This window comes from Motacilla alba, chromosome 11, assembly GCF_015832195.1.
Source record: "Motacilla alba alba isolate MOTALB_02 chromosome 11, Motacilla_alba_V1.0_pri, whole genome shotgun sequence".
Classification (NCBI taxonomy): Eukaryota; Metazoa; Chordata; class Aves; order Passeriformes; family Motacillidae; genus Motacilla; species Motacilla alba.
This window is the reverse complement of record NC_052026.1, coordinates 13074511-13102477: the sequence shown is the minus strand read 5'-3', so window position 1 is coordinate 13102477 and position 27967 is coordinate 13074511. Positions and strand designations below refer to the sequence as shown.

The 27967-nt window shown below is 55.3% G+C and overlaps 2 protein-coding genes across 3 annotated transcripts in view; both read right to left on the bottom strand.

Annotated features, from left to right (window-relative positions):
• Nucleotides 1–29: 29 nt before the first annotated feature.
• Nucleotides 30–6984, bottom strand: BCAR1 (BCAR1 scaffold protein, Cas family member). Of its 2 annotated transcripts, XM_038147917.1 has the most exons (7): nt 6841–6984; nt 5306–5995; nt 3962–4123; nt 3635–3739; nt 2087–3235; nt 1793–1882; nt 30–1450 (listed from the first exon to the last, which is right to left on the bottom strand). In XM_038147917.1, exons 1-7 carry the CDS (start codon nt 6850–6852, stop codon nt 935–937), a joined length of 2724 nt encoding a protein of 907 aa, XP_038003845.1. In that variant the 5' UTR covers nt 6853–6984; the 3' UTR covers nt 30–934. The 2 variants fall into 2 exon arrangements, with proteins under 2 accessions (XP_038003845.1, XP_038003844.1); XM_038147916.1 differs by lacking the exon at nt 6841–6984 and having other exon boundaries at nt 5306–6789.
• Nucleotides 6985–13658: 6674 nt separating this feature from the next.
• Nucleotides 13659–27967, bottom strand: part of CFDP1 (craniofacial development protein 1) — a 61847-nt gene continuing 47538 nt past the window's right edge. Inside the window, exons 6-7 of the mRNA XM_038147920.1 lie at nt 19374–19532; nt 13659–14397 (exon numbers count right to left, since the gene is read on the bottom strand). Coding sequence (XP_038003848.1) covers nt 14307–14397; nt 19374–19532 — 250 coding nt within the window. The 3' untranslated portion in view covers nt 13659–14306. The remainder of the gene's footprint in view (nt 14398–19373; nt 19533–27967) is intronic.

Genomic DNA, 27967 nt, shown 5'->3' with positions numbered 1-27967 from the left:
CGTCCCTTGTGTTCCCTTAACCCTTTGTGCACCAGCAGTCTCCAAAGGCTAGGAGATCTTTTAGGAGGACAGGATCTCCCCAGCCCTGCCACAGGGCCTCTCCCTCACCCCAGCAGGCACATGCAGATACCCAGGAGATAAGGGGTGGTTCTAGGCAAATCTTTATACTGCTGAGGGACTTGGGGCCAAGTTTTGGAGGGGGCTGCCACGTGGTAGCTCCAGGAACCAGCAGAAGCTTCCCCTGTGTTCAAAAGGCACCAATTTCAGTTCGCGTTTCGGTTACAGCTGGTACTGTAGCACAACCCGAGATGTGAGAATGCACAAGTTGGCCCCTTCCTGCCCCACCAGCTCCCAACCGCCCCTAACCCCCCTGGGGACCCCTATCCCCAGCCTCCAGCACACAAGGGGACAGTACAACTCATCTCTGTCACACTGTCCCACCATCACAGGGGATGGCTTCCACACTATTAGAATCTCCTGGCCACCGTGGAGTTCTCCAGAGTCCACCGTAGAGTCCTCCCGAGAGCAGAGCAGCCACAGTATCACAAAGGGCATCTCAAACTGCATCTCAAGTTGCCAGGCACATCCTTGACTCACCAGAGACATGGCCCCATGCCCTTCAGCCCACAACTGGCTGCCGGTTTTGTATGGAGAGAGGACAGGGGGGAAGGAGTGGACACAGCTCCATCTCCCAGCTTTGCTTGATTATGGGCACAGTTCAAACCATTCCTGGCCCCTGGCCAGACGGAGGAGGAAGGGGTATGATGGCTGCAGCCCCTCACCTCTATTCCCACAGAGCCCCAGCACCCCGGTGTGCGTGGGAGTCTCTATGTACATGTCTGCTTACACCGGGTGGAGAGGACTTGCATGGAGGGAAAACACATGTCTGGGGAAGGGTGGGGGCCAGACAGAGAGGACAGTGGCCCTGAGGCCATCACATGGCTGCCAGCTGGCCCAGCACCATCCTGAACTGCTGCGTGCTGTTGGCGAGGTCCTTGACACGCTCCACCATGTCCTTGGAGGCAGAAGGAGATGGGTAGTGGAGGGCAGCTGCCTTGGTGGTCATCACAATCTCCTTGAGCATCTCACAGAGGAGGTTGCTGTAGTGCATCACCTTGTGCTGGACATCCTGGGCCTTGGCCTGGCGGGACAGCGTGTCCCCAATAAAGACGAGCTTGTGGGCACTGAGGATGACAAACTTGCTGTGGGCAACAAAGATCTTGGGAGGTTGGTTGGTGCTGACAGCAGTGAAGAAGGCATCGACAGCATTGGTGAGCGTGGTGAGGTTGGCCTCGCACTGCTCCAGGTAGAAGAGGAGGAGCTGGCGGTCAGCAGGACACAGCGTCCCACCGCCCCGCGCGGGGCTGTAGTGCTGGGGGGGGCTCCAGTTGGACAGGTCGTTGTCGATGGGGCGCGTCACCTCCTGCTCCAGCCGCTCAAACTGCTTCAGCTGTGGGAGAGACAGGTGTGGGGCAGGGTGGCCATTGAGCCAGCATCTGCTCCTCTCCATGGAGCCACCAGTACAGGTGGCTATGGCCACCAACCCCAGGCAACACAATGAGAGACAGCGCCAGCCCCAGGACAGGCATGCTAGGCTCCTCTCCAGGATCAAAGTACCTACGCCCCTCTTTACTAGCACACCACTACGCTAGGTATAGAAGGCAAGGTAGAATGCACCATGAGAACATCCAGGGAAGAGGGCTGTGGTCAGACCAGCAGCAGACGTTCAACAGAAGCAAGACATGGGGCCCTGTGCATAGCAGCACCCACCTGCCTGCCCCAGCACCCTTACCTGCTGGTGCTCCAGCTGGTCCTTGCTCTGCCGGATGATGTTGCCCTTCTCCAGCAGCTCCTTCTGGGTCTTTTCAAACTCCTCCTTGCCCTGCAGAGGCATGACATGGGTCAGCAACATCAGCCTTGCCAGAGAGCCCCCACCTGCCCTGGGACATCCCTAGTACACAAAGCCCTCAAGCTGGAGGGTAAGAGCAAAACACAGACAGAAGCAGAGCTGCCTAATCCCCCATGTGCCACAGAGCCACCATCATGAACACTCCCTGTGGGAAGCAGCCCCCATACCCATGCCCACCTGGAGATGGACATAGTCATAATCCTCCATCCAGCCGCTCTCGCTGTTCTCGTAGGGCCCATCAGGTGACTCCTGGGCCAGCAGCTTGGGAGGGGAGGGCAGGGGCCGTGACTGGATGCTGCTGGCCTTGTCGGAGGGGTGAGGGGGCCCGTGGCCACCACTCTCCACCGCCGGCTTTGTCCGTTTGAAGAGAAGGGAGGCATTGCCATGCAGGAAGGAAGCCAACTGCTTAGTGTCATCAGGAACACCACGTGAGTGCATGATGAAGTGCTCTAAGTCATCTGTGCCCGGCTTGCTGCTGGCCAGAGCACTGGGGGCCCAGTGGCAAGCGTCCAGCGCTTGGCCGTGCCGTGCCAGGGCCTGGTAGACCTCCTCCATCTTCTGCAGCTGCTTACTGAGCTTGGTGTAGAGAGAGCGGTCAGAGGCCTGGGCAGCATTGCCCACTGCCCCCCGGGCAAACTCCAGCAGGTCCCGGAGGGCCGTCCGGACGCCCTCAGCTGCCCCACGGATGTTGGCAGCGTTGGCCTCCATGTGCTCGGGGCTGCGCCAGTTGCTGCTGATAAAGGACATGAGGTAGGAGACAGCGCTGCTGACGCCACTCTGGAGCTTGGCCAGTGTCTCCATGGCGGCATCCAAGTCCAGGGAGAACTCCTTGCCGGCTCCCTTAGCCGGCTCCTTCACCGGCACCACGTCCAGCGAGGATGTGGAGATGTTGCTGCGGGTGCTGCCTGTGCTGGAAGCCGAGAGGCGCTTGGCATCAGCACCCTTGGCCTCGCGGTCTACTTGTGGTGGGACATCATAGATGTACTCGCCCTCCGTGTCTACAGAGCCCTTGCCTGGGGCGTGCAGGTCCCGGGGCACATCATACACCTCCTGGGAAGGGAAGGTGGATCCTCCCAGCTTCTTGAGGCTGGGGGGCACATCGTAGATCTCATGGGAGAGTGGCAGCTCAGGAGCACCTTTCCCAGCTGCCGGGGGCACATCGTAGACATCCTCTGGCAAGTAGGGCTCCTGCTGGGCCAGGATCAGGGGGTGGCGGGAGGGGTCGAAGGCTTTCTGCTTGGCAAAGGCGGGTGGCACATCGTAGGTCTCCTCCCGTGCTGGGCCATCCGGCACGTCCTTGCTCACTGAGGGGGGGACATCGTACACCTGCAAGGGCAGAGCAGTGGCACTGTCAGCACTGCTGGGAGAGGTGGCCTGGGGCAGGTGTGGAGGCGCAGACTGGCTGCCCCAAGCTGCAGGGCATGCAAGTGCCAGCACTGAGCATCCAAGATGGCACTGGGATGAAGCCATGCACCCCAGGGGTGCCCCTACCCTTTGGCACAGGAATCAAAAAATCCTAGAGCAGCCCAGGTTGGAAGGGACTTTGAAAGATCATCTGGTCCAACCTCATCTCCTGGATGTGAACATCCAGAAAGCCTCCAGTGCCAGGGACATCACCACATCTCTGGGGAGACTGGTCTAGTAAATTATTTTTCTCTTTCTCCCTGTAAAAATCTGTTTGTCATTCTTACACAAAGAAACTGGGAGCTTCCCAGCAGCACTTACAGTTTGGTGCAAGTTCTTCTCCACGCTGGGGGGCACGTCATAGATCTCTTGCCCTGGGTCCTGCCCATTGGGACCCTTCACTGCCATGGGAGGAGTGTCATAGACCTGGAGGGGGGGAACACAGGAGGATGTGTCAGAGATGGTGTGGCCATCCACTCCCTCTCAGGGACCAGGTGGGAATGGTGGAGGTGCTCAGAAGTGGCACTGAGGTCCATAAAGCATAGTTTTGGGTGCAATTTAGCCTGGTATGGATCTCAGGCTGTGACAGATCATCTCCCATTCTTAAGGGCAGAGCCAGAGATTCCCCTGACACCCAAGCAGCCTTACCTCCTGGCTGAACTGGCTCGGGACCCCTCCTCGAACCGGTGGCACGTCATAGATCTCCTGGGAGCCCGTGGAGATTAGGTGGCGAGGGAAATCATACTCAACCTGCTCACCCTTGGGGGAGTCATAGACATACACCTGGCCCACACGGGTGGGCACCAGCACCTGGAAAGAGGGAAAAGACATGACATGGGCACTACCGAGCATCTCACCCTGCATCATTTTCCCAAAACCTAGCAACGGGTTGCTGAGAGAGGATGGTTGCTGGATTCCGTACGGGATTGCCTGGAATCAGGGTCTGCCCGGTGCCACGGGAGGGCGCTCCCCGGCCGGGTGTGCGGCGGTGCCGGGATGATATCACCGGTTATTTATAGCGGCGATAGAGTCTCAGCGAGAGACAAAGCCCGGCCGGCACAGCCGTGGCATGCAGAAAGCAACGGCCGAGCCAGGGACCGGCCGGGGTCTGCCAACACCTGGAGATCCCTCCCTGCTCAAGCTCCGCGCCTGAACGGGTCACTTCATGGAGACACCAGGGTGGAAAATAACCAGACCCGGAGGGTGACAAGGAGGGCTGAGGTGTTGGGCTGGTTCTTCCTTTTCGGATGTTCCTTGTGCCCTGGCTGTGATTTGGCAGATCCCTCCCCTCACTGGCTGCTTCCCAGGGGTATGAGTTGGAGTGGCCTTCCCGGAAAACACGACACTGAAAGCACCTCACTCCTCTTCCCTGGGATGACGTGCCAGGGTAGGGGCAGAGCCAGAAGGAGGCTGGTGTCCAGGATGGAGCCGTTAGGCTCCATGCTGGGGACAGCCTGGTGCCTCACCCTTGCCTCACCAGTGTACCTAGCAAGTACTGGCAGGCTGCCTGGCACAGTCGGGAAACGCTGGCACGGCCTGTCTGTTCCTGTGCCTGCTCCCAGGAGGAACAAAACCTCACAGCATTGTGCTGGGTACCACAGCTACTTCCACAGCCCAAGAACCTGGCATCCCAAAATAGCTCTTGGGTTACCAACACTGTGCCCATACCAACAGACTGCCATGCCCTGGGTGACACCAGCAGAGGCCACATAAGAGACCACAAGGACCAGAGTGCTGAATGCTGTGCCAGCCCCAAGAGGGGTAGCTCACCCCAACCAGGGCACCTCAGCCACTGCAGGGACTCTCCCAGTGCACCCACTCCTGCCAGCAGTGTGGGCAAGGATGCCCACACGACCCCAGCAATGGGCACACTAGCTGCCTGCTCCAAGCGTAGCGAGCTGAGAAGCCCAAGCTGTGCCACCCATGTGTACCCATGGACCACAGAGCACCCCACAAACACAACACACTCCCCATCCAGTCTCCCCATCCTACCTTTCCCTGGGGCTTGTGCCCTTCCCAGCTCCTCATGTCCAATGACGGTGGCACCTGGTAGATTTCTTGAGCCTGACCAGCTGAAGGAGGAACCTGGTAGACATCCTGGGGGGGACTGGCAGAGCCCCCTGGGTATGCCTCTGCTGCCTGGCCCATGGAGGGGGGAACCTGGTAGATTTCCTGGCCGGGGTTGGGGAAGGTGTGGGGAGGTGCCTGCTTCGGGTAGGTGGAAGGCTGCTTAGCTGGGGCAGGAGGAAACTGTCCAGTGGGTGCTGAGCCAGGGTACAGACCCTGCTGCCCCTTGTTGGGGACTGGCATCAGATAGACATTGTCCCCTTGGGGGGCATAAGCAGGGTGCATGGGGGTGTACTGCGAGGCGGGCGACAGCGGGGTGTAGCCCCCTTGGTGGTGGAAGGGCAGAGCCGGCTGGGGTACAGATGGCTGCGGCTGTGCCTGCCCCTGTGGCGGGGCAGGCGCTTGCTGCTGCGGCTGCTTCTTGTCGTACATCCCCACGAGAATCTTGAGGCGGTTCCCGGGAACGATGCCCTGCCGGCCATGGAGCGAACAGAGCCACCAGCCATCCAGCCCCTGCGTGTTGCGCTCCAGCACCGTCATGATGTCGCCCTTGCGGAAGGAGAGCTCGTCCGGGGACTCGGCCACGTTGTCGTACAGCGCCTTGGCCAGCACGTTCTGGAAGAGAGCCCCGCGCCGGGGCGGTGAGCCGGGCCCCGCCGGCCGGTGGGGCGTCATCCCGGCGGGCGACAGCGGGGCGGCAGCCCAGCACCGGGACGGAGCCCCGCGGGCCGGGGGCTTCGCCGCGCAGCTCCCGCAAGCTGGATCTCCCCGATCCAGCCACCGCGGGATTGCTCGCTGGAGCAAAACCCACCCTTCCCAGAGGTGGTGCTGGGAAGGGGCCGGGCCCTTCCGCCTCCCCGGTTTCGGGGGGCCTCCTCTGCCTCTCCCGCCCCTTCCCTCGGCCGACTGGGAGGAAGTGCCGGGGCGGTGAGTCAGCCGTGGCCGTGGCCGTGGCCATCGCACGGCACCCGTCGTCGGGCCCGGGCTCCTTCCACCCCGCGGGGTCCCCCAGCCGGGCCTCGGCGACACCTGCCAGCGTCGCTCGGGGCCGTGGCGGCGGGACAGGTCGCGGCCCGCCCGGGATGGCAGGGCCGGACTCCCGGCTGTCCCGCGGCCCTGCCCGCCGCCGGTGCCGCCCCGCCCGGTGGGGCGGAGGCCTGGGGAGGCCCCTGGCCCCGCTGGGCCCCCCGCGAGTCCCGCAGCTCCCCGACCCGCCAGGAGGGAGGGGGGGGCAGGCAAGGCCTGGCCGTCTCGGAGCGGGGGAGCTCGGCCAAGGTCATGCCGGTGGGATCGGCCGCACAGGAGAGGCCCTGCCCGGGCCGAGCGGAGAGGGGACTGAGGCCTTCCTCTTCCTCCTCCTCTTCCTCCGCGTCCTCCAACAGGGCCCCCCAGCAGCCGTCCCCCCGCGCCCTGCCTGTCCCCGCACCCGCCCCCACGTCCTCCCCCGTGCCCCCGCTCACCAGGTAGTTCATCTTCCCGCGGGGCCGCTCCGGCCGCAGCGGGCCGGGTGCGGGGCCGAGGGCCGGGCCGGGCCGGGGGCGGCGGGGCCGGGGCGCGCGGGCGGCGGCGGCGCCGTAGGGATCGTTATAGCGCCGCGCGCGCCCGGCCCGGCCGCTCCGCCCGCCCCCATTGGCGGAGCCCGCCCGGGGGGCGGGGCCCGGGGCGAGGGGCGCGGAAAGGGGCGGGGTCTGTGGCGAGGGGCGGGGCGGGCACGGGGGCGCGGGGCGAGCCACGCGCGTGTAAAGGGGGCGGAGCGGCTGCGACACCGGGCACGGGGTGCGACACCGGGCACGGGGTGTGACACCGGGCAAAGGGGTGCGACACCGGGCATGGGCTGTGACACCGAGCAACGGCTGTGACACCGGGCACGGGGTGCGACACCGGGCACGGGCTGCGACACCGGGCACGGGGTGCGACACCGGGCAAAGGGGTGCGACACCGGGCACGGGGTGCGACACCGGGCAAAGGGGTGCGACACCGGGCACGGGGTGCGACACCGGGCAAAGGGGTGCGACACCGGGCACGGGGTGCGACACCGGGCAAAGGGGTGCGACACCGGGCACGGGGTGCGACACCGGGCAAAGGGGTGCGACACCGGGCACGGGGTGCGACACCGGGCAAAGGGGTGCGACACCGGGCAAAGGGCTGCGACACCGGGCAAAGGGGTGTGACACCGGGCAAAGGGCTGCGACACCGGGCAAAGGGGTGTGACACCGGGCACGGGGTGTGACACCGGGGACGGGGTGTGACACCGGCTAAAGGGGTGTGACTAAGTGCGACAAAGGATAAGGGGAGGGGAACAGGTGGGCACCAGATGTGCACTGAAGGGTGTGCAACAGGTGTTGTAGCGAGCCTGTGCTTGGTGTGTAACAAAGGCTACATGCAGTGTGCAAATGAAGGAAGGAAAAAGGCTCTGCAATGGGTGTGTAATGATAAAAGGTCATTAAAGGTTAATGGGTGTGTAACAGGTGTGCAATGGATGTGCAGTAAAGGGTAACAGTAAGGTAACTGGGGAGTTCTGGGGTGTGTAATGGCGATGGTGTGTATAGCAGGGGCACACAAGGGGCAGATAATGGGCCGCTGTAGGTGCAATGGCTCACATGGCACATCCTGGCACACAGGGCACACCACGTTAGCCATGGCACACACAGCTGCCTGTCTGGCCTGTTCCAACAGCCTGGCTGCATGGCCCATGGGCAGCCCAACAGCTGGTAAGCCCGGGTTTGGCAGCACTGTACGCTGTACCACAGGCCCTGCCATCATCTGCAGAGAGCCAGGAGCAGGCTGGGAGGGTGGCTGCAGCTGGGAGCTGTGGGAGGCTCATGTGTGAGCTGCGTGGGGGCACAGGACCTGTGGACATGCAGAAGCTGCAGGGACACCCGTGCTGCTCCCCAGGCGCACGAGAGCCAGAGCACATCGGGAACCAAGGGGAGGGACACGAGGGGTGCCTGCAGCCAGTGAGCTCATGGGCAAGTGGGCAATGAGTGGGCCTGTGTGAGAGCCGCAGGCCAGTGAGTGAGTGGTGCGTGTGGAGACAGGCCAGGAGTGTGCCCCTGACCGTGCTCGTGCCTCCTGGCTGCCATCCCCACCACGGCATTTCCTCTCACCTGCCGGGGTTACTTTCAGGCCACACCAGGGTGCAGCGGCAGAGCTGAGGCCAGATTGTAAACACATGCCCTTCCCCAGAAAGCAGAATTTGAGCCACCACCACTGTCCCCAGATTGGAGGCAAGTGTCCCTGTGTATCACGGCAGAAAGGGAAACTGAGGCACAGCTGTGGGTGGGAGACATCCGGTGGCAGGGACTGCGGTCGCGCCCGCAAACCGCAGCTGCCCCGGCGGGCGCAGCCTGAGGACTGTGGTTTCCTCTTGCTGGTGACAGTGGTGACAGCGCAGACACTGAGCACTGGGGACATCGCTGGGATGGGCTCCAGGCTCCCCAGCCTCTCTTCCACCACTCCACAGCTGATCCCATGAAGCCAGGGTGTGTTCCCTTTGGAGACCCTGAGTCAGGTGTGGGCCCACCAGGCCAGCAGTGAGGGTCTCCTGGGATCCCTGAGGTGTCCCCAGGGTGAAGCTGCCACCACATGACTTCAGGCAGGTGCTGAGGGGCCAGAAGCTCCCTGCTTTTGGACTTAAAAGCAGTGGGAATATCACTTTTCCCTCTCCCTGTGTTGATGCTCAGATCGAAGTGTACACTGTCAAACTCAATCCCATTTTTGGTCCATCAGAGACAAAAATCACTGCTTGCATCTGCTGAGCACCCCAAGCTGGCAACAGCTCCTGCACATCCCTGCTTCCACAGCCAAGCACCCATGGGGCAACAGGCACCAGCAGGTCTTCCTTAGGCTTCTCCTACCTTTGAGAAAATGAAATGCCAAAAAGAAGATGAAAAGTGGAGCATTACAGGGACCCTGCAGCACGGGGGATGCTCAGAGCTGGATTGGCTGCCAGAGCATCCCTGTGCTGCTGCTGGTGGGAGTCCCAGCAGTCCCACGCCGTGATTCCCTGCCAGCTCCACTGGACACAGGGCTGGGTGCTTCGGGATGGATGCTCCTTGGGATGCAGGTTGCCCCAGCAACGGTTGCTATGGAAAACACTTCTGTGACAATTTTCCAGCTGTATTCGTGTGTCCGTCATTGTCTTCCGGAGAGTCCCTGGAGTACGGTGAGCCAGGCACGGCTGGCTCTGCACGGGCAGGGCACTGGCTGTGCCGGGCCCACCTATTCCTGGCTTTTTGCAGCTTTTCCTGTTGGATATGGTGTGACAAGGTGTAGGAGGACTCCAAAATGAGATTTGGGGGAGCATGGCAGATGTACAATGGACGGGGGGAGCAGGCTGCGCTGAGCCATGCCTTATTAATTGGCTAGCAGCCAATTAATGTCCCATTGGCCCAGCCATGCCCCAACAATTGGATGAGGTTCATTTTGGTGAATCAAACACAGGGCACAGCTCTGGTACAGTGGGACACACCAGGAAATGGGCTGGCACTGGGATGTTTGCCAGGACCAGCAGGTTCGGCTGGGGCTTCCTGCTCCTGCCCACAGCCCTGCCAGGTCTGTGCTTCGGAAAGCTGCTCCCCACCTCCTGGAGCAGCAATAGGATTACACAGGACTGAGTCTCCTAGCAATGAATGAAGAAATAAATCCTATAAGGCAGGACAGGATTTATTAGACTTCAATATTCTGGAAATAATGAGGACATTTCTCTTGGCTTGTAATATCACGGGACCCAACAGGATCACAACCAGGATTTATCCCTGTGCTTCTCTGTGGCACTGGGTTGGTTCTTAGCTGTGGAGAGAAGATGCTGGGGGAGGCTGCTTGCCTTTCCAAAGAACAGGATTGCAGGGCACCCCCTCATCTCCAGCAAAGCCGAGGCAGACTGCGGGCCTCAGGCTGCCCCAACAGTAGCAGCTCTGTTTGCCTCCCCATTCATCCCTAGTGAGGGCTGGCGCTGATCCTCGCCCCCAGCTGGGCTCACTGCTGGGAGCGGGAGGGGCTGACAGCAGGAAGGGCTGGCTGTGCCATCACCATCAGCTGAGTTTCAAATGTCAGTGCCAGCACCCACCCCCAGCACAAGGAAACCCCAGGGTGGAGACCCTCAAATGGGGTGGGAGACCCACAGGCCACTCCATCACTCCCCATTGCTTTTGAACACACTGCAAACAGAGTCCCACTGTGCTGCTGGGTGGGACATTGCTGTGAAGGAGAGGTGGGAAGAGGCTGAAAACAGCAAACTGGAAAAGAAGATATGATGCTGTCAGCATCACCTTCCAGGTACCAGCTCTGCCCCCCAGGGAACTGCTGCCCTGGCTGCAGGGGGATGCTCCCAAGGTCAGCTCCATGCTCTGATCCCTCCTTCTCCCAGCTGCCACGCTTTGCCCGATGGCAGCTCTGTCCATGAATCCCACTGTGGTCCTTGGGACTGCCTGGGGCTACGGGATGCACCTCCAGCCAGCCAGCATTCAAGCCCCTCCCATGTCAACATTTATTCCCTTGTCCCTTTCACTGAAGCAGCTTTAAGTGCACAGTGTTACCTCCCTGTCGTGATTCCTGTGGCCCTGTAACAGCCCCCACAAACCCCAGCAGATCAGTAAAGCTGAGCTGTGGGTGTGGGTTGGACACAGCTGGTTTCACCATGGCCCCAGCACACGGATGCCGTGGCAGAAGCCCCGACCGTCAGGACACACAGACACAATTGGAGCCTTGTTTGGGGCTCAGCTGCACAAGGGGCCCCTTCAGGCAGCCAGGGAAGGGGGAGCTCCTCAGGGTGAGGTGATGCTCTGGCCATGAGGGACTCCTTATAGGGCCAAAATTACCCCAAACAAATGCCCAGGGTGGGTCCTAAGCCATGGAGAACACGTGAGCTTCCCAGAGAAGACAGCTCAAGGTGGGAATGTCTCAAAAGATGGACCCACATCTGAGAACATTGCTTCTCACAGAAAGTGCAGGGCTCTCCATCAAGGGTTGGTGGGGATGCTGAGGGCTGGTGGGTGCTGGGGCCACCCCCCTTCATGGCAAGGTGACTGGGCAATGAAAATAGCAAGCAGAGAGGGGTTTTGGTTGTTTTCTTTTTTTCCTTCCGAAGCAGCCAAGCTGTATTTTTCTGGAGACCTGTAAATCACTCCTCGTCTTCAGGAAAGAGAGGCGAGGAATACATGATCCAACCCAGCAAAAACGCGGGACGCTTGGGAGCATGGAGGAAGCCAGGGATCAGCCCAGGCTGGAGGCTGCCTCCCGGCCATCCCGCCAAGCCTGCCCCAGCTTGCTGGGCCAGGAGCTGGCACTGCAGCCCAGCATCCTCATGCTGAGCTGGGCACACCATGCTGCCACGAGCTGGGGAGCCCAGCAGAGAGGGGAGTCGAGGCTCTTGGCCGCTGCCATTACATTGTCCTTTTCCAGCACGTCAGGTTGCTCCCAAGATTTCAAGCTTTTCCACATTTGCTTAGCTGAAAAGAAGAAAAAACTCCAGAAGGCTTCTGAAGAGCATAGCTGGGACTGGCAGGCAGGATCCCATAAATTGCAGGTCATCAATTTTCCCATTTCACCAGCATACCAGGGGAGGTTGTGCTGGCCACAGCCCTCTAACACACCATTAGCATGCATGTGAATCCAAAGCCACCCCCAACCCATCCAGAGCCAGATGTAGCTGCAGGACACACTATGGACACAGCCTGGAGCTCTTTAATGCTTTTAAAAAAAAAGGCTGGGCTTGGTGCCTCTGGCCTTTGGGATCTCCAAGGGTACTTGTTGCATCTCCATTCTGCTCTTGCTCATGATACAATGCACAGAATTATTTTCCATTTCTTACCTGCTTGGTGCTGCCCAGCTGCTGGAGCAGAAAGGGCCCTAGAATGCAACAGGGATACTCATGCTGCAGCAAAGGCTTTGGTTGGCAGCTGCCAGAAGCCAGATGCCGTGGGGTCCCAGCCTGTGCAGGGGTGACACGACCCTTCCCTGCTGCTATCCAGCATCAGTCATGGGGACACAGGGCAGAGATGTTCCCAAATATTTCCTCTTCTCCTCTCAGCAACAGCAGAGCAATAGGCAAATAATTTCCCTGGTTGCCTGCTCAGCACTCACAGCAGGTCCAGCCCTCCCAGCCCTGCTTGTGCCTACCTCAGCATCTCATCTTCAGGGAGCTGCAGCAAAACAAGCCTGGGCTGCCTTGGGGTGGCTGTTGGGAGGGTCCCTGTAAGGAGTGCAGGACAGCACACCAGGGGAGAAGGCGCTGGAGATGGTCCAGCACTACCATTCCAAGCAGGAGAGCAGCCCAGCTACTGCAGCAGCACCTGCCTTGCTCCACAGCCCACACTGAGGTCCTGCCAGACCCATTTGCTGCCACTCAGGAGCCCCAAGCTGAGATATCCCCACAACAGTGCCCTGCACAGGGACTCTGGTTGTTTTTGCAACCTAAGCCAGAGCAGCAACTGGCTTGGAAGTGTTTGGAGATGGAAACATGTCATCACTCTGTTGTTTTGTTTCTGTCCAATTTCAGGCTTGTTTAAGCAGGTCCATTACAGCTGATTCTGTACAGAACAGGGTGCCAAAGGCTGCAGCTCCCCTGAGCACGTGGTGTTTTGTTCTGGTCTATCCTGCAGCACAGCCACAGAGCAGGGGCTGACTCAGCAGCGGACACATGAGCCCAAGGCTCAGACCATGCTCAGAGCTGCAGGCAAGGGGCCATGGCAGCAGTGGCATCGCTCACCCTGCGGGCAGGAAGGATGGGGCTCGTGCTGCTTTCCCCCAGCACAGCACCAGCACGGGCTGCCCCACCAAGCAGGCCCAGAGCATCCTGTGGGGAAACGCTGGTGAGTACCTCTACTCCAAGGATGTGCACAGGCCAGACACGGGGAGCTGCCCGACTCCACCAGAGCCAGGCCAGCAGGGACGCCAGGATGACGGAGCATTGCTGCTCTCCAGCTCCAGCTGCTCGTTCCACACCCAGGCGCCTTGGCCTGCCCTCCCAGGCAGCTGCACTTGCTGAATGTCCCTGCGTGGCCACGCTTTGGATGAGTTTCCTTACTCCTGCAGCACTGCTACAGGACTACACTGACCTTGTCATCCCCAGTTCTGGGTTTCATTGCACCACCAGCCCCAGTAATGAGGAGAGAAGGTGATTCAAACACTTGCTCTGACCTCCAGGTTGCTATCAGGGCTCACACTAGGCACCTCTGAGACAGGTTTTTGACTCCTGTCAGACACTCTTTACTGTATGTGATCCTTAATTTCTTTGTCCTCTGCTTCCCACACAAACCACACTGCCAGCATGCAAAAGTGTTGGGATGGAATACTTTATTCACGTGAACACTCAGATCCTGGCCCTTCCTGCCTGCTGCAGCTGCTCCCATCTTCTTGACAGCATGAACAAGGAAGGATTTCTTCACCAGCTTGCTTAACCCCCCCGAGCATCATCAGACCCCACAAACAAGTACAGACAGTTTGGCTTTGTCTGGACAGGAGCAGAGGGCGGAGGGGCAGGGAGTGCTGCGGGGCTGGCACAGCAAGCAGAAGGGCTCCAGCCCACAGCTTGAATATGCACAGCAGCCATGAAACCTTCCTGCAGCTCCACTCTCACCACCAAACATGCCAGTACTCTCCCCGGCTCCTCCTGCTGCCAGAAGCACCTGGGATTGGTAATGGATGGGTGCCACCACCTCTTCTCCTTGCAAAGTTGTTGCCAGAATTACACCAGTGTCTTCTATCAGCTGCTGGGCCATTTAACCCTCAAAGTGCCTCCTGTCCACTGACAAATACCCTCCCCAAACTATTACAGTAAAAGGAAAAGCCTGTACGTTGAGACAGTACAGGCTGAGTCTTGGGTAGAGAACAGTTTCTGTGCTTGGTGGTCGTCGGTGGCTGGCAGCCCCCAGCCAGCCCTGGGGCACAGAAGGGAGCAAAATCCCCCATGGCCACCCCCAGCATGTCAGGGCTTCATCCTGCTCAGTCTGATGTCGCGTTCGATTTCGAACTGCCTGTGATCCACACGCTCCAGGAACGCTTTCCTCTCGATGTACCTGCAGGGAGGCAGAGGCAGAGGCTGTGAGCAGCGCCTGTGGCAGCCTGTGCGGCCCCCAGCCTGGGGCAAAGCCCACCTGAAGGGATGAGTAGGGAGGGAAAGCACTGTCTGTGTCCCTCCGTCCCTTTCCATGAACTGATGGCTCCACTGAACATCTACGGACACCAAAAGTGCTTGGTGGCCTGCTGGCTGTCATCTGGGGGACTCCCAGAGCTCTGGTGGTCGCATAGACTAGAGAACTGAACTGGCTGATTCTAGTTCCAATCTTCTCCTACAGCTGAGAAATGTCCTCCACAGACAGAAGGGGATCAGAGCAGGCCTTTGCACCACCTAGCAAAGCATCTCAAACCCAACCACACCCTCCAATACAAGCTGACAGGCTCACAAAACAAGCCAGCAACAGGCACAGGGAGCATCAGGGGTGCAAAAAGCATCACCCAGCAAGCCTGCAGCAGCTCAGGGATGCAGGCCAGGGGTTTCCCAGCCACAGACCAGCTTCTAACCACCGAGTATTTAGTGCTGCCCCTCAGCATGGCACCTGAGTGCTGCGAGGAAGAAGGCACACCTACGCCTGGAAAAGCACCTTGCTCCTCATTAATGGCATGCAGCTGAATTTTAATGTAGTTTGCTACAAACCCTTGCCATTGACAGCCCGGGGCCATGCTACTAATTAACCTACAGAAGGAGTGAAATTGCAATTCAAAACAGGAGCTGTAACTGAATCATCACAATTGTTTTGCATTTGTTCCAGGGTGGCAAGCACTGGACTGCCATGACAAGGTCATTAAACTCGTGTGGGGAACCACTGAATTTGGCTGTTCTGTTGGTCACTGCTTTTCCTGCTCACCAGAGCAGCCCACTGCTTGAAAGCAAGACCAAAGCCTAAGGGAAGATGAGCATCTCAGGCTCTGCAGGTTTTCCAGGGTGCTGGGTGGTGTGCAGGAAAGCACCCAAGGCCCGCATGAGAAGGTTAAAGGCCTCTCCTACCAGTGGTCTCTCTGAGACAGATGAACATTTGGTGATGAGGTCCCTGCAAGGTCAGGCTGAATGGGGCTCTCAGCAATCTGATCTAGATAAAGAATTCCTGCTCGCTGCTGGGGGTTGGATTAGTTGGCCCTTAAAGGTCCCTTTCAACCTGAACCTTTCCGTGATTCTGCAGTTCTTTATGCTACAACTATCGAACCCGTACTGAACGTGTTCCCAGCAGGGAGCCTCTGCCCTTGCTGCAAGGGACAGCCCTGACATTCCTGCCCACCCAGTCATCATTGGAAATGAATTAATCCAGATTCATTTCAGCAAGCGATTCTCCCAGGCGGGTGAACAGCCCCATGCGTCCCTGCTGCCACCCACTCCCATCGCAGCTCCAGCCGCTCTTGTGCTGACACAACTGGGTCAGCTCATCTCCGCCGGCCACGAGGGGCAGGGACCAGCACGGCGCGAAGCAGGCCAAGAGCTGGCTGGGAGGAGGTATTTTTGTGGCCTCTGCCCCTCACTGTTGGAGGAGGGCTGTGCACTGAGGCCCCCTCCCCACACTGGTTCAGGAAAGGCAGGCAGGGGAGTGTCGCTTCCCTTCATCCCTGTGAGCAGGGAGGTGACCGGCTCCCGGGGCTGGGCTCAGAGAGGCCACAGGAAGGAAGCTGAGGGGTCACGCTGTATGTGCTCAGTGTCAAACTACTGGGCGTGTGGTTTTTCTCCCTCTCCGCTGCTAAACACCAGCCACAACCCCAGCTGGGAAGACAAGGACAGGAGTTACTGATGTTCTTCTGGGAACACCCCAATGGCCTGGGCAGCAACAGCCCAACCTATTGAATCCAAAGCTCTTTTGGCCCCTCTGCGACTCCCATCTATCAACCCCAGCAAGGGGTCAGTCTCTTTCTTCTCCTCTTCCTCCCTGACTGCTGTGCCTCTCTGGTGGGCAGGGCCTGCCTCCTGGGGGATCGATATGGATCACGAACCAGGAATGCGGTCTCACAGCCGCAGCCAGCAGGGCTGCACGGAGCAGGAACTGAGACCGGCGTCATCCCATGGCGTTGTCCTTGGCTGGCCACAGAGAAGTGCTGTAGGTACCAGTGCTGTAGGTACTACCTGGGCATACACTGGGGCTCGTGGGGCCTGGCCAGCTTGTGCTGCAGGCACACAGGGGCTGGAGGCGCAGACAGACGTGAGCAGGGAAGCTGCAGGGTCAGCACAAGCCCCTCCATGCTCTGAAGCCTGTACTGGAGCTGCAGCTCTCCCTGTGCTCAGCCAGCTCCGTGCAGCCAGCACCAAGGCACCGCCAAGCACGGAGCAAAGTGCATGAGCGAGGCACAAACACCCGTCCTGCGCTTGTCTAAACAACCTTTGCTACCTGAATCAATAGCTGCCTGTAAATCATCAACCCGCCTGGAAACAGGGCAGCTGTGATCCACAGCGGAGCGAAGTAAACCCACTGGGAGCAAGGCTGTCTCTGCTAACAAGGGCAGCTGCAAGCTGCTCTGGGGAGGGTCTTTGGTGCTGCCTGTCCCCTGTCAGTCACCATCAGTCACCCGCTGCAGGAGCGCTGGGGCCGGCTGCTCCCCCGTGGGGCTGCCCTACAAAGGTGGCCCAATTAAGAGGCCACTACACATTCACATTTCCATTTATAAAGCACATCAGAGAGATGAGCAGCAAAGGGGATAGCTGCCTCTGCTCCTTACTCCAGCCCCTCCTGTCAAATCCAGGACAGGCCCTCAGGACCTGATATAGCCAGGCTGTAAAAGCCCAGATTCTACTCCTAAGGAAATGCAAATCCCCGGATGGGGGCTGGGGGTATGAGGGGTGGAAAAAACATAGGCAAGGGAGGACAGAGCCATGGGGCAGCACATGTCCCCTCTGTCTCAGGAATTCTAGGCCCAGGCCGTGGCTGGCTGATAACTGGCACTGACAGCAGAAAGATGCCACAACCCCGCTGCTCCACTGGCTGCTGTGTTCTGGTGTGGCTGCTGGAGAAGGGCCAGGGAGGTACGAGGAGCTCTGGGCTGCAGCAACTTCCACAGGGTTAGCACAATAAAGGAACTCAGCCTGTCTTCTCTCATGAGCAAAAAGGAAAGCTTCCTGTCTTCCTTGAGACACGCACAGACCATCTCTTTAAGTGCACAGGATGTGTGGCATCGAGCAAACACCTCCAGGAGTGGGCTGCCACTTTCCTTGTCAGGCAGACATTTACAATCACACAGCAGGACACGTGGGGAGCAGAGGTTTCTAACAGCACCAGGGATTAAAGGCAGCGCCCCACTCTCGCCTGCCTGGGTTGAAGGGTTAACAACAGCTCATTACAATTTTTATAGAGATGTGTAAATGATTGCCCACCGAAGGGTGAGCACGGTTGACATTATTAAAGGAGAAGAGGCAGCTGCAGAAGGGACAACAGGCTCCTGTGAAATGACCTGAGGCCGGCAGCAGCTGTGTCAGTGTGACCTGCCCCCAGGGCGAGATGGCTGCTCTGGGAGGGTACTGCACCCTTCACACCGAGGTGGTCTGTAAGCAGAAATGCAGTGGGCTGTGCCTCCATTGGTCTCCTCCCTTCTCCCTTAACCTTGAGAGTGGAAGTAATTCCTAGTGAGCAGATACTTGGTTGATCCCCTCACACTGCATGCCTGACTAGTATAAACATATTCATAAGGACTGTCTAAAGTTATCCTGGCATTATGTTCCTCATTTGTTTAATGACAAAAACCGCTTGCCAAGAGCTCAGCAGATTTTCTAGCCTGGGATGTGACAGGCAGCAAAACCCAAAGCTGTCCAAGATTAAAGATGCTCTTAAAATTGCTGCTCTGCTTTGCTCGTCTTTTCCATGTGCTGATCCCTTCTTTAGCCTTCAAGGACCATCACGTGAGCGTCGTCAGAAAGGTTTGCCAGGCATGAAGAGCAAGCTGTCCTGCTTGGATGGGGTGGGAAAGGAAACAGCACTGGCCAAGAGCAGTTGACATACTGGGTTTGGGCACACAAGAGATGACACAAAACACGGCTCTGCCACACCTGTACGTGGTGTAAATCATGCACGTCCTTGGACTTCAGGGATCTCAGAGAAACAGCTGCTCCTCTCCAGCACTCCTACTGAACTGCTCTACTTTTTCAAGGGCATGCATTTATTTCACGATCAGAAACAGATCAGGGGAGATTTGATGGAGAAGGTGTGTTCGTGGAAGGGTGCAAGACCAATCTGAAAATATCTATTTGATAGTTTGACAGTTATAAAATATCTGCTTAAAATAGAAAAACCAATCTGTTGGAATGCAGAAGCTTTGAGTTCTTCCAGTAAAAGAACAGCTTATAATAAAATGTACATTTTACGAGCTGTCCAGTAAGCTGGTTATGTTTTCCCAGAGCTTAGCAAAGCACTTGTAGTGGAAATGCTGCTTCTGATCTCATTATCACTCCCCGCAGTGCATGTTATTAACTTTCTGTTTTATTTACAGCGTTGCCATTTACTTTTATGATACTTCCATTAACTTCATTGCAGTGAACATTGCTTGATGCACACAACCAACGCCCAGTGCTGCCATAATCTCTGACGCACCTTGCCAGCTGTTCTGGGTTTACACAAATTTTTATGCTGGAGGAAGGAAGATAGATGCAGCTGAAATGTGTGATTTGAAGGATAGAACAAAACCCTCCCAAACTGAAAAAAGAAAACAGGACAAAGGCAATTGTGTTTCCTCATGGAGGGGCTGCATTAGACCAGTTCATGCTCTGTGCCACAAGCAGAAGAGATGACAAAGCCAGACATTGGCTGGACTTAAGAGAACTCACAAGGTTGTTAGCAGAGAATGATAGGTGTTTGCAGACTTACCTGTCTCCCTGTGATGCTTATAGCAGCTACTGGCTTTATGTATCCCTAGAATAAATCCTTAAGAAATCCCATGGGTTTTTGAACTCTGTAGCCAGCAACGGCTTCCCATATGTAAAGGAAGCGATGGGAAATTCTGGACTACTATTAGGTAAAGTCCCTCTTACCCATCTTTTCCTCGGTTATGGATTGCCAGCTCCTCCACAATCCCCTCCTCCTCCTTGAAGTTCTCCCAGTCCAGTTTAGATTTCTCCAGTGTGCTCATCTTCTGCTTTTTGGCACCGATCTTCCCCAGGAGGCTGCTCATACCGCTTGGCCTCTTCACCCTGATGGAGATTAAGGAGCAAATGTTGGTTAAACGCAGGGAGATGGCAATTAAAAACAGAGCTGAGAAACGTCACGCGTGAGAGCGGTGGCCTCGATGGTGGGGAGCCACTGCCACCAAACAGATGGCCACCAACTCCAGGCAGCCTGCAGGCGGCAAGGTCACGCTTCCTGCAGATCCTGCTCTGCCGTTCCCCTGGAAGCAGCAGAGTTCATTACACACATATCTCAAGTGCTTGGTTTTTGTGAAAGGGCTTTTTCATTTATCTTCTTAAGAGAACAGAGAGCTTTCAGGCCAAAAGAGATCATTAAATCATCTAGTTTGACCCCTTGTATACACCAGGCCAAGCCATTCCACTGATCACCTCTGTGCTAAGTCTGCTTCTTTGTCTTCAGTTAAAGTGTTGTTTTCTGGAAGGCATCCAGCCTCAGTGCGTCACTAGTGCTGACAACACATCTAGGAATTAACCATTTACTCGGTACTAATGCTTGATTTTCTCTAGTTTTACTTCTTACTCTAAATCCAAGAACACTCAGGTTTCCAGGCAAGTCTCATTACTGACGTACTTGTACACCACTAATGAACTTACATCTGAATTATTTTTATGCAAACAGATAAGAGTTCCTTATGCCTCTCATTGAAATGCATTTTGCCCCAATCCATACGTCACTTAATACGTTTTGCCCCCTGCTTACATTTCAATGCTCTTGAAGATGGGAGCACAGAACTGCCTGTAACCCCCACCCTTCTGATTTGTTTCTGTCCAAGCACCACCTACATAATCCTGTTAGCTGCACGTTGAGTCCCAGTGCACGTGCACTGTGATCCCATACCATCTCCCGGGTCCCTGTTTGGCAGGAAGACCACTTTGGTCTTTCATCCCTTGTTCTTAGAGGAGTGAAATCCCACCCGCGTGGTGGGGCCCCCGAGTCTCCCCTTTATGCTGGGAAATGCACACACAGGGGCTCAGGTCAGCCGAGCTGCCCTCTGGGGAAGACAATTCTCAGGGACAGGAACCCGTAAAACAAACTTGTATTAACCCTTCTCAACCCCCCCCAGGAACGGGGAGGGGGGCAAACAGCATCCCATTGAACTCGTGTTTACACACATTCCAGAGATAACTTCAGGTCTGCAGGGCCTTTGCCTCTGCAAGAAGCCAGAGAGGAAATTACTCTCGTTCCTGAGAGATGAAGGAATTTGGGAAGGGGGGCCCAAGGAAGGCAGCCAGGTGAGCATGGCAAATTGCTCTCCATCAGTGCTCTCTGAGCACGCTCCTGCCCAGGGGTAGCCGTTCTTGGGAACACATCCAAAGTTGTCCTTATCGGATCATTAGCATGGTTTATGCTTCTGTAATTTGCAAGCCTCTAAAGGAAAATAATTCTGCAGTTTATATGGAATTAAATCAAAGAAAATGACAACTCTGTAAACCTCAGCCAGAAGACTCTCAATGAAAGAATGGCTGGCTAGAGTCACTTGGGGTTGCAGCTTCCTGACATAGATATATTTGGGATTAAGGACATCTTGGCAGGCTCCATAGCAACTGGACAAGGCTGCCTGCCCCTCCTCAATACCAGCCAGAGGAGCAGAAATATCCTAGGACCCGGACCTCTTTTTTCCTTCAGTCCCTGCCCATGGCTGGAGCACAGCCCAACAGCCAGAAGTTGTTCACTCTGTGGGGACACAGAACAAGCTGGATGCTCTTTGATTCGCCTTTATCCCTGAACATCTCATCAAGATGTCTACAGCCCTTCACACCATGATCACACAATAAAACCTTGATCTTTGCTCAGCCTCCAATTCTCCCTTACTTTTCAAGGCATGATGGCTCCCGGTATCCTCATCTGCAGGGAGCAGGGAAGGGGTGTAAGGGGGCAAAATGGGCAAAGATGTTCTCAGCAGAAGAAAAAATTGGAGAGACTTGGTTCCCACATCTGGCTATCCAGGACTACACAAGCCTTGCTCAACCCCCAAACCCAGTATCAGATGCGTGTTCAAGATGTGAGGGAGTCAGAGGAAAGGAGATACGACAAAGAATAAGGACGAACCAAATAAAATATTGGGCAAGCCTCCCCCATGGCACTCCCTGCTGCGCACTGCCTGGAAAGCAGAGCCCAGTGGTTGTGCACAGCAGCTCCTTACACTGCACTGCGAGGCCTTAAAGCTGCCCTGAAACAGATCTAGGGAAGGGCTATGGCTGATCCAGTTGGCAAAGCTCCTCTGCCCCAAGCCTGGCAGGCAGAAGGCGTTTAAATTAACACAAGGTATTCAATAACACATTTCTCTGAATACACTTAACTTTCCAGACACACTTAGGCTTAAGATTTTCCTACCTTTGAAGTGGGAAAAGCAGGGATGTAGAAATGGAGGGTGTTGTCCCTTGTCCCTATATTTCTCCTGAATGTTTTTTTGGGGCAAAAAACTTCAATGACCCAAGAGTCATCTCACCTATCCAAGACACCCATAGCTCATTTGAATCCACTGACCTTTCCATGGGTGGAAGTCCACAGTCACTGTCACTTGAAATAGAGACAGGTCTGACTGCAAAGGACACAGCACACACCTGGAAAAACCCAACTGAAAGTCCTGGGATCTTTCCCGGGTGTTAGAGAAATCTCTGCCCTGCAGAGTGACAAGCAGGCTCAGAGGCAGGCTCACACATGCCAAGACTGATCCTTTTTGGCTGAACCTTGGTGGGCTGCTGGCAGGGAAGGGCTGAGTTGGGACAGGGGCCAGTCGGCCAAGCTGGGCTGCTGAACATGTCTCTGCATGAAACACAGACTGGGGCCTGCTGACAGGCCACTGCTGTCCCCAAACAACAGTGGAGGATAGATGGAGGGAAGGGAACCAAAGGCAAGATGGTTCATGGCCAGAGGTGGAAGAAGAGGTGGTGCTGGCTTCAGAGAGCAGGAGCTGCAAATGAGATGAGAGCTGCTTATGATGTATCTTTTCTTCCATGGCAATTCCTGGCATAAATCAATAACATCTGGATGCACACATCCATCTGTAATGAGGCTCAAGGCCTCTGTATGTCCTCTTGGCCATGGATCTCAGGAATATTGCTTAAAACATATAATTCACCCCTTCCTCGAAGCTACGGAGTCTGGCCTATGATATGGACCTCCATCAAGGGCATCCAGATAATCACAAGAATACTCACAAGTCAACAGTTCCTTCAAGGCAAGGGAACATGACAAAAAAGGGCAGGCTATGTTGCACCCTTGTGTTGATGACTACTCCAGAAATTTTATCAATATCCAATATCAGTCCCATGCTGGAAACTGGCTCGGGGCTGGATAACCTGGTTCTGCTCCTGTCCAGACAATTCTGTGCTGCTGCAGCAGGACCAAGCCTGGGCCGGGCAATGGGGCCAGGCACAGGCTGAAGGACATGTTTGAGTCTGCTGCTGAGTCTTCATTCCACGCTGAGCCTTTTATCACCCTGAATAAATCCAGCAAACCTGGGGGTGGGAATTCCTAGCTTGTGCCAAAATGAAGTAAATGAGAAACATTAAAGTCCAATTAAAAACTTGCTTGGCCTTAAATGCCTCATCTGTTTAAAAAGCAAGTAAAGGGGCCTGATTAATTGCATTCAGTGCCAACAAGAGGAATTATTACCCTTTTTGTACTCATTAAGGGTATCTGCTGTGGCATCTTTAATCACTAAGGCATTTAAAAAAGAGAAAGTAATTTGCTAAGACATAATGGATCCCAGGAATGAGGATCAGGACAATCGCCTATTTAGGACACAAAGACATGCTCTGAATTTTCACAATTAAAAAGAACAGCCAAAGTCTGCCCCTGAACCAGGAAAAAAAAAAGGCTGGGGAGCTCTGCCTTGGTGGGGAGGATTCCCCTGCACCATCTAATGTCATCAGGACAAGGACTGTGCCTGTGCCTGAGCTGGCATGGTTGTACACAGGGACAAGCAGCAAGCCATGGGTCCCCTGCTGTCCCACTGTAAGTGAACACGCTCTGTATCCCTGTCCTTAACAGTAATGCTTCCCCCCATCTTGGTGCAAGCCTGCAGCTGACCAGGGGCTTGGAAAATTGCTGCTATAGCAGTGATAAAGTGTCACTGCCACATGTAATCCCTGATGTCTTGCAACATGCTCAGCAGTGTTTGGGAAATGTATAATGGAGGGGGACTTCATCACAAGCTTTAGAAAATAATCTTCCAGAAGTTGGGAACATGGCTACAAAAGTGCATCCCACCAGCCAAAGCAGGATGTGATCCTCTCCCACCCATCCGAGATGGGTGCTCTGAAGGTCTCCTGACATCAATCCCACAAGCACTGAGTTTTCAGTACTTCGTCAGCCTTTCACTTATGTAACTCTTCCCTAATGACTAAATTTCCTTGCTCAGCCTATGACTCGATATCTTCTTCCTGGTAGCTACTAAGATCACTCCCTCACTTCTTGCAGCAGCCTTTTATGTCTTTGAAAGCTTTTCATATTGCCCCCTCCCTCCAGCTTGCTCCTTCCTAGACTAAACAATCCCAGGTCCTTTCAAGCTTTTCTCATTCCTCATGGTTTCCAGCCCTCTGACCACTTTCACCACTCTCCATGAACTCAGCTATTGGCCCATATATTCCTAAAAATGCAGCATCCAAAACAGGAATAGCATGAGTGATGGATTCACCAGCACTGGGAGCAGGGGAATGCTTCAGATGCCTTGGGAAGCACGCAGCTCCTTACAGGGCCCCCTGTGACGTGTGCCTTCTTCACAACCATGACAGCTGTGACTCATGCTGAACCTGTGATTCAACGAGATATCTGTCTGCTCCACTGCTGCCAAGCCACTTTCTTCCTCCATCCATGCAGAACATTCCTGCTATCCAGAGGCAGAGCTCTGTGCTGCTCCTCCTGCTTGCCCTCACGTTTCCCTTGATGCAGTGGATCTCGGATGTCTTTGCCAATCAGCCTCTCCTATCCACAACAGCCACGCTGCAGCTCTTGAAGAGGAACGCTAGGTAAAGCATCTCCTGTCTTTGTGAAATACCTTTGGAGACTATTTAACAGCTGAACCAGCACCAGTTGGCCTAAGAAGATCAAGGTGACTGGCCAGAAGCAGGCAGGGACCAGCAGGGTCAGACTGCAGGAGCTGACAGATCACGTCCAACACCAAAGAACAAACTGAGCCCAAAGGACACTTATTCAGATGTTGGCCTAGGAGCCAGCAGTGTTCCCAGCTTTAGCCTGACCTCCACCACTGGGGATCACAAACCCTCTGCTGCTCTGTTTCTGCTGGCTCCACAGACCTGTGCTGCTTCTCCATCTGCCTTGTAGTATCCTCCTTGCTGTGGGTAACAACCTCTGTAGCAGGAAGGCCCTACTTCTGTCATCTATCAGTACCTGAAAGAAGGGCTCAATTTGTAAGAAGAAAATGCTGAATATGAAGCAGGGTATTACAGATACCCTCACCCCTCTTGTTATGCCACATTTTGGGGAAATAGTGTGAGCAAACACACAGAAGAGGATACTCACTGATGTAGGCAAATCACAAATGAGTTGCTTGTTTTCCCCCCACTAATGAAAACCAGCCCCCCGAGCCCCAATTAAACAGTGGCAAATAACCTGTTCTGCCAATGAGGGTCTTGTGACAAAGCAGCTGCTGCAAGACTTGGACCAAGAAGATTCTTTTTTTAGATTATGCTGATTCCATGAAGGCATCCCACACACCCTGCGGTTATGGGGTAGAGGAAACAAGACAACAGAGTGGGGCAACTTCTCTGGCCAGATTGCAGGGTTTTGCACCTCCCAGAACAGACAATTTACTGCTGGACACTCCATCATATTCCAGCATCCATCCAAAACATCTGGTGACTCTCCATGAGACTGAGCAGAGCAATCTTTCCTTCTGCAGAAATAAATGGGGACTCACAGAGATGACATGACTTTGTCAGTAGGAAATCTTGCAAGACCAGGAAAGGCCCCGTGCCTTCTGCCCCAGCCCTTGGAAACAGATTATCAGAGATCACCTTCACCAATTACCATTTAAAAAGGCAGGTTACACCTACAACCTATAAAAATCCACTTTCAAGCAAGGTTCAGAACTTGGATGGATAGTTTTTGCTGTGTGTTAGATGAAACTATTGCAAGGGCAAGTGTATTTATGATGTCTGGCAGAAGAGGACAAGCAGGAGGCATCCATTCCCAGATCTCCATTCTCAGATCTCCATTCCCAGATCTCCAGCATGGCTGAATGGCTTTCCAATGGCTTCAAGCAGAAGAACTCAAATCAAACACACACTACAACACAAACCACTTCTCTGCTGGCTCCCTGCAGCGCTGAGCAGCATGTCAGATCAGGACAGGGTGCTGGTAGGTGGATGTCACCAAGTGCAGAAGGATGGCATCTCAGGCCCCAAAGCCCCTAAAGCACCATTCTGACCACCCAACCCCGGCTCTCCCGCTGTCCCTCTCCTTCCTCCCCTCCCTTCCTCACTGGAACTTGTGATATTTTCTTGCAGCACAGCAATGGCAGATCTGTTCCTGTCACCCCAAGTGCTTTGATGGCAGAGATTCAGGTGAGAAACTTGCCCGCTCAGCAAAAAGAGGATTTTGGACACTGTAGTATCTCTTCCTTCCACGATCTGCTGTAAAGCTGAATAGCTTCCTTAAGTGCAGGAAATGGTTCTCATGCAAACTAACCACAGCTGGGCAACTGATGCAGCCAGTAAATACTTTCATTTTAATAAAGTGGAAGATTCCTGCCCAGAGCACCATGCCCTGCTGTCCTTCCTGCTGCGTGCAAGGGTATGGGAGACACTGCACGAGAAGGATGCATGCAGAGACCTGGCTGGTGCTCATGTGCCAGCTCTGCTGTTCATTCCCAGAACATCTTCCTCCACAGAGGAGTCAAAATGCTGGAAGGGACAAGAGGGGCACGTCAGGAAGGCAAGTGTAGTGCCACCTGCTCCTTAAGGTCAGGATGGTCTGGCTGGATGGGGCAGGTAGCAGCAGAACAACAGATCCTGGTATTGCCAACTTGCAGAAACCTTCCCCAGAATGATATAATAGGTCTTGTTCTTCAGAACCTAAAAGTGACCAGCTCTTCTCACCCCTAACCCCACATAACCAGCCAAGGACAGGAAGTCTTCCAGGAAAAACCCAACTGCATTTCTACTTTCTCTCCCTGCCCCTGCTTGGCACTGCTTCCCAAACAGGCTCTTGGGTGGATGCAGAGAGCAACCTGGCTTGTTCTCAGCTCTGCCTGTCACAACAGGTATTTAAAAAAGCAAACAAGAAAGCCTCTTTAACACCAAACAAACAAACATTGAAATCCAAGGTGGAAAAAAACAGAAAGCAAGGGAGAAATGAAGATAAAAGCAGGGTGGATGGCACTGGAGGGTTGGCAATGATCCTGGTTGGAGGGCACTGCCCAAGGCAGGCTGGCAGGGAAAGGACTGATGATTCTTACCACCCAGCCAGGGTGGCACAGCCCAAGGAACTCACTGCCAACCCAGTGGTGCCTGTCCATATGCTCCACTTGCTGAGCTGGTAGCAGGTTCTCAGCATTTACACTCTAATCACCCGCAAACTGAGCCAAAGAACCTGCCTGAAGTGCTCTGGGAGCAGTGGGGATTTCTGAAGCAGGGCTGTATCTTTGTGTGAGGCAAATCAAATTCTGCACTCTGAAGAGCACCACGAACAAAGCCACTGTGAAAAAGCAGCCATGGCTGGGACAAAACCCACTGAGTGCTGCTACAGGATGCAGCAGAGCAGGCAGCTGTGTCCAAAGGCAGCAAGAGATGCAAGTGCAGTGGGAAAATGGGAATTACCCTGCCTGTGATCCTGCCAGCAGACCAAAACTTCTGCTGCATGAAGGGCTCCGCTGACAGGAGTCAGCTCCTGGTGAAAATGTTCTGACCACACATCTGCGAAAGGTCTGACCGTAGCAAACCAAGTACTTATAAGGAACAAGGAAATGGGAGTTTTAACTCGAGTTGATAGTGCGAGTTAACTTTTCTCAGGCTTTTGTTCAGGCTTGCCAACCCAGGCTAACCCCAAGTTGCTTTGTCATCACTGCTTTTGCAATCTCAAGAGCTAAGCCAAGCCCCAGGTCCTTTCTGATTTCTAATGTCATCCCATACTCCCTGAGAGCTCAGAGAGCCTCGTGGTGGAGGCCCCTACATGAACAGTGATGTTCCCAGCTTCCTTCTACTCACAGGAGGTCTTTGACACTGGCTCCATTGAGCCAAGGACATAATCCCTGAGGAGGATCACAACTAAAGCACACTAGTGCTCAAATAGCAATGAGACAGACAGACAGAAGAGGAGGTCTAACCTCTCCAGAAAGGAGAGTGATAACTCTCCTTCCCACAGCCAGGTTCTGTGTTGAAAAGCATAAGATGGGGATAAAAGGCACCATGAGGCAAGGACAGTCAGACCACTCCATCCCAGCAGCCCAGCAATCGAAGCCTGGCTGAGATGATGC

Excerpts from the sequence above, each read along its gene's own strand:
- BCAR1 (XM_038147916.1), bottom strand. The coding sequence starts at position 6,055 with ATGACGCCCCACCGGCCGGCGGGGCCCGGCTCACCGCCCCGGCGCGGG. Across the intron at positions 4,124-5,305 it reads GGCACAAGCCCCAGGGAAAG|GTGCTGGTGCCCACCCGTGT; the intron begins GTAGGATGGGGA and ends CCCTCTTTCCAG. Across the intron at positions 1,451-1,792 it reads ACCAGCTGGAGCACCAGCAG|CTGAAGCAGTTTGAGCGGCT; the intron begins GTAAGGGTGCTG and ends TCTCTCCCACAG.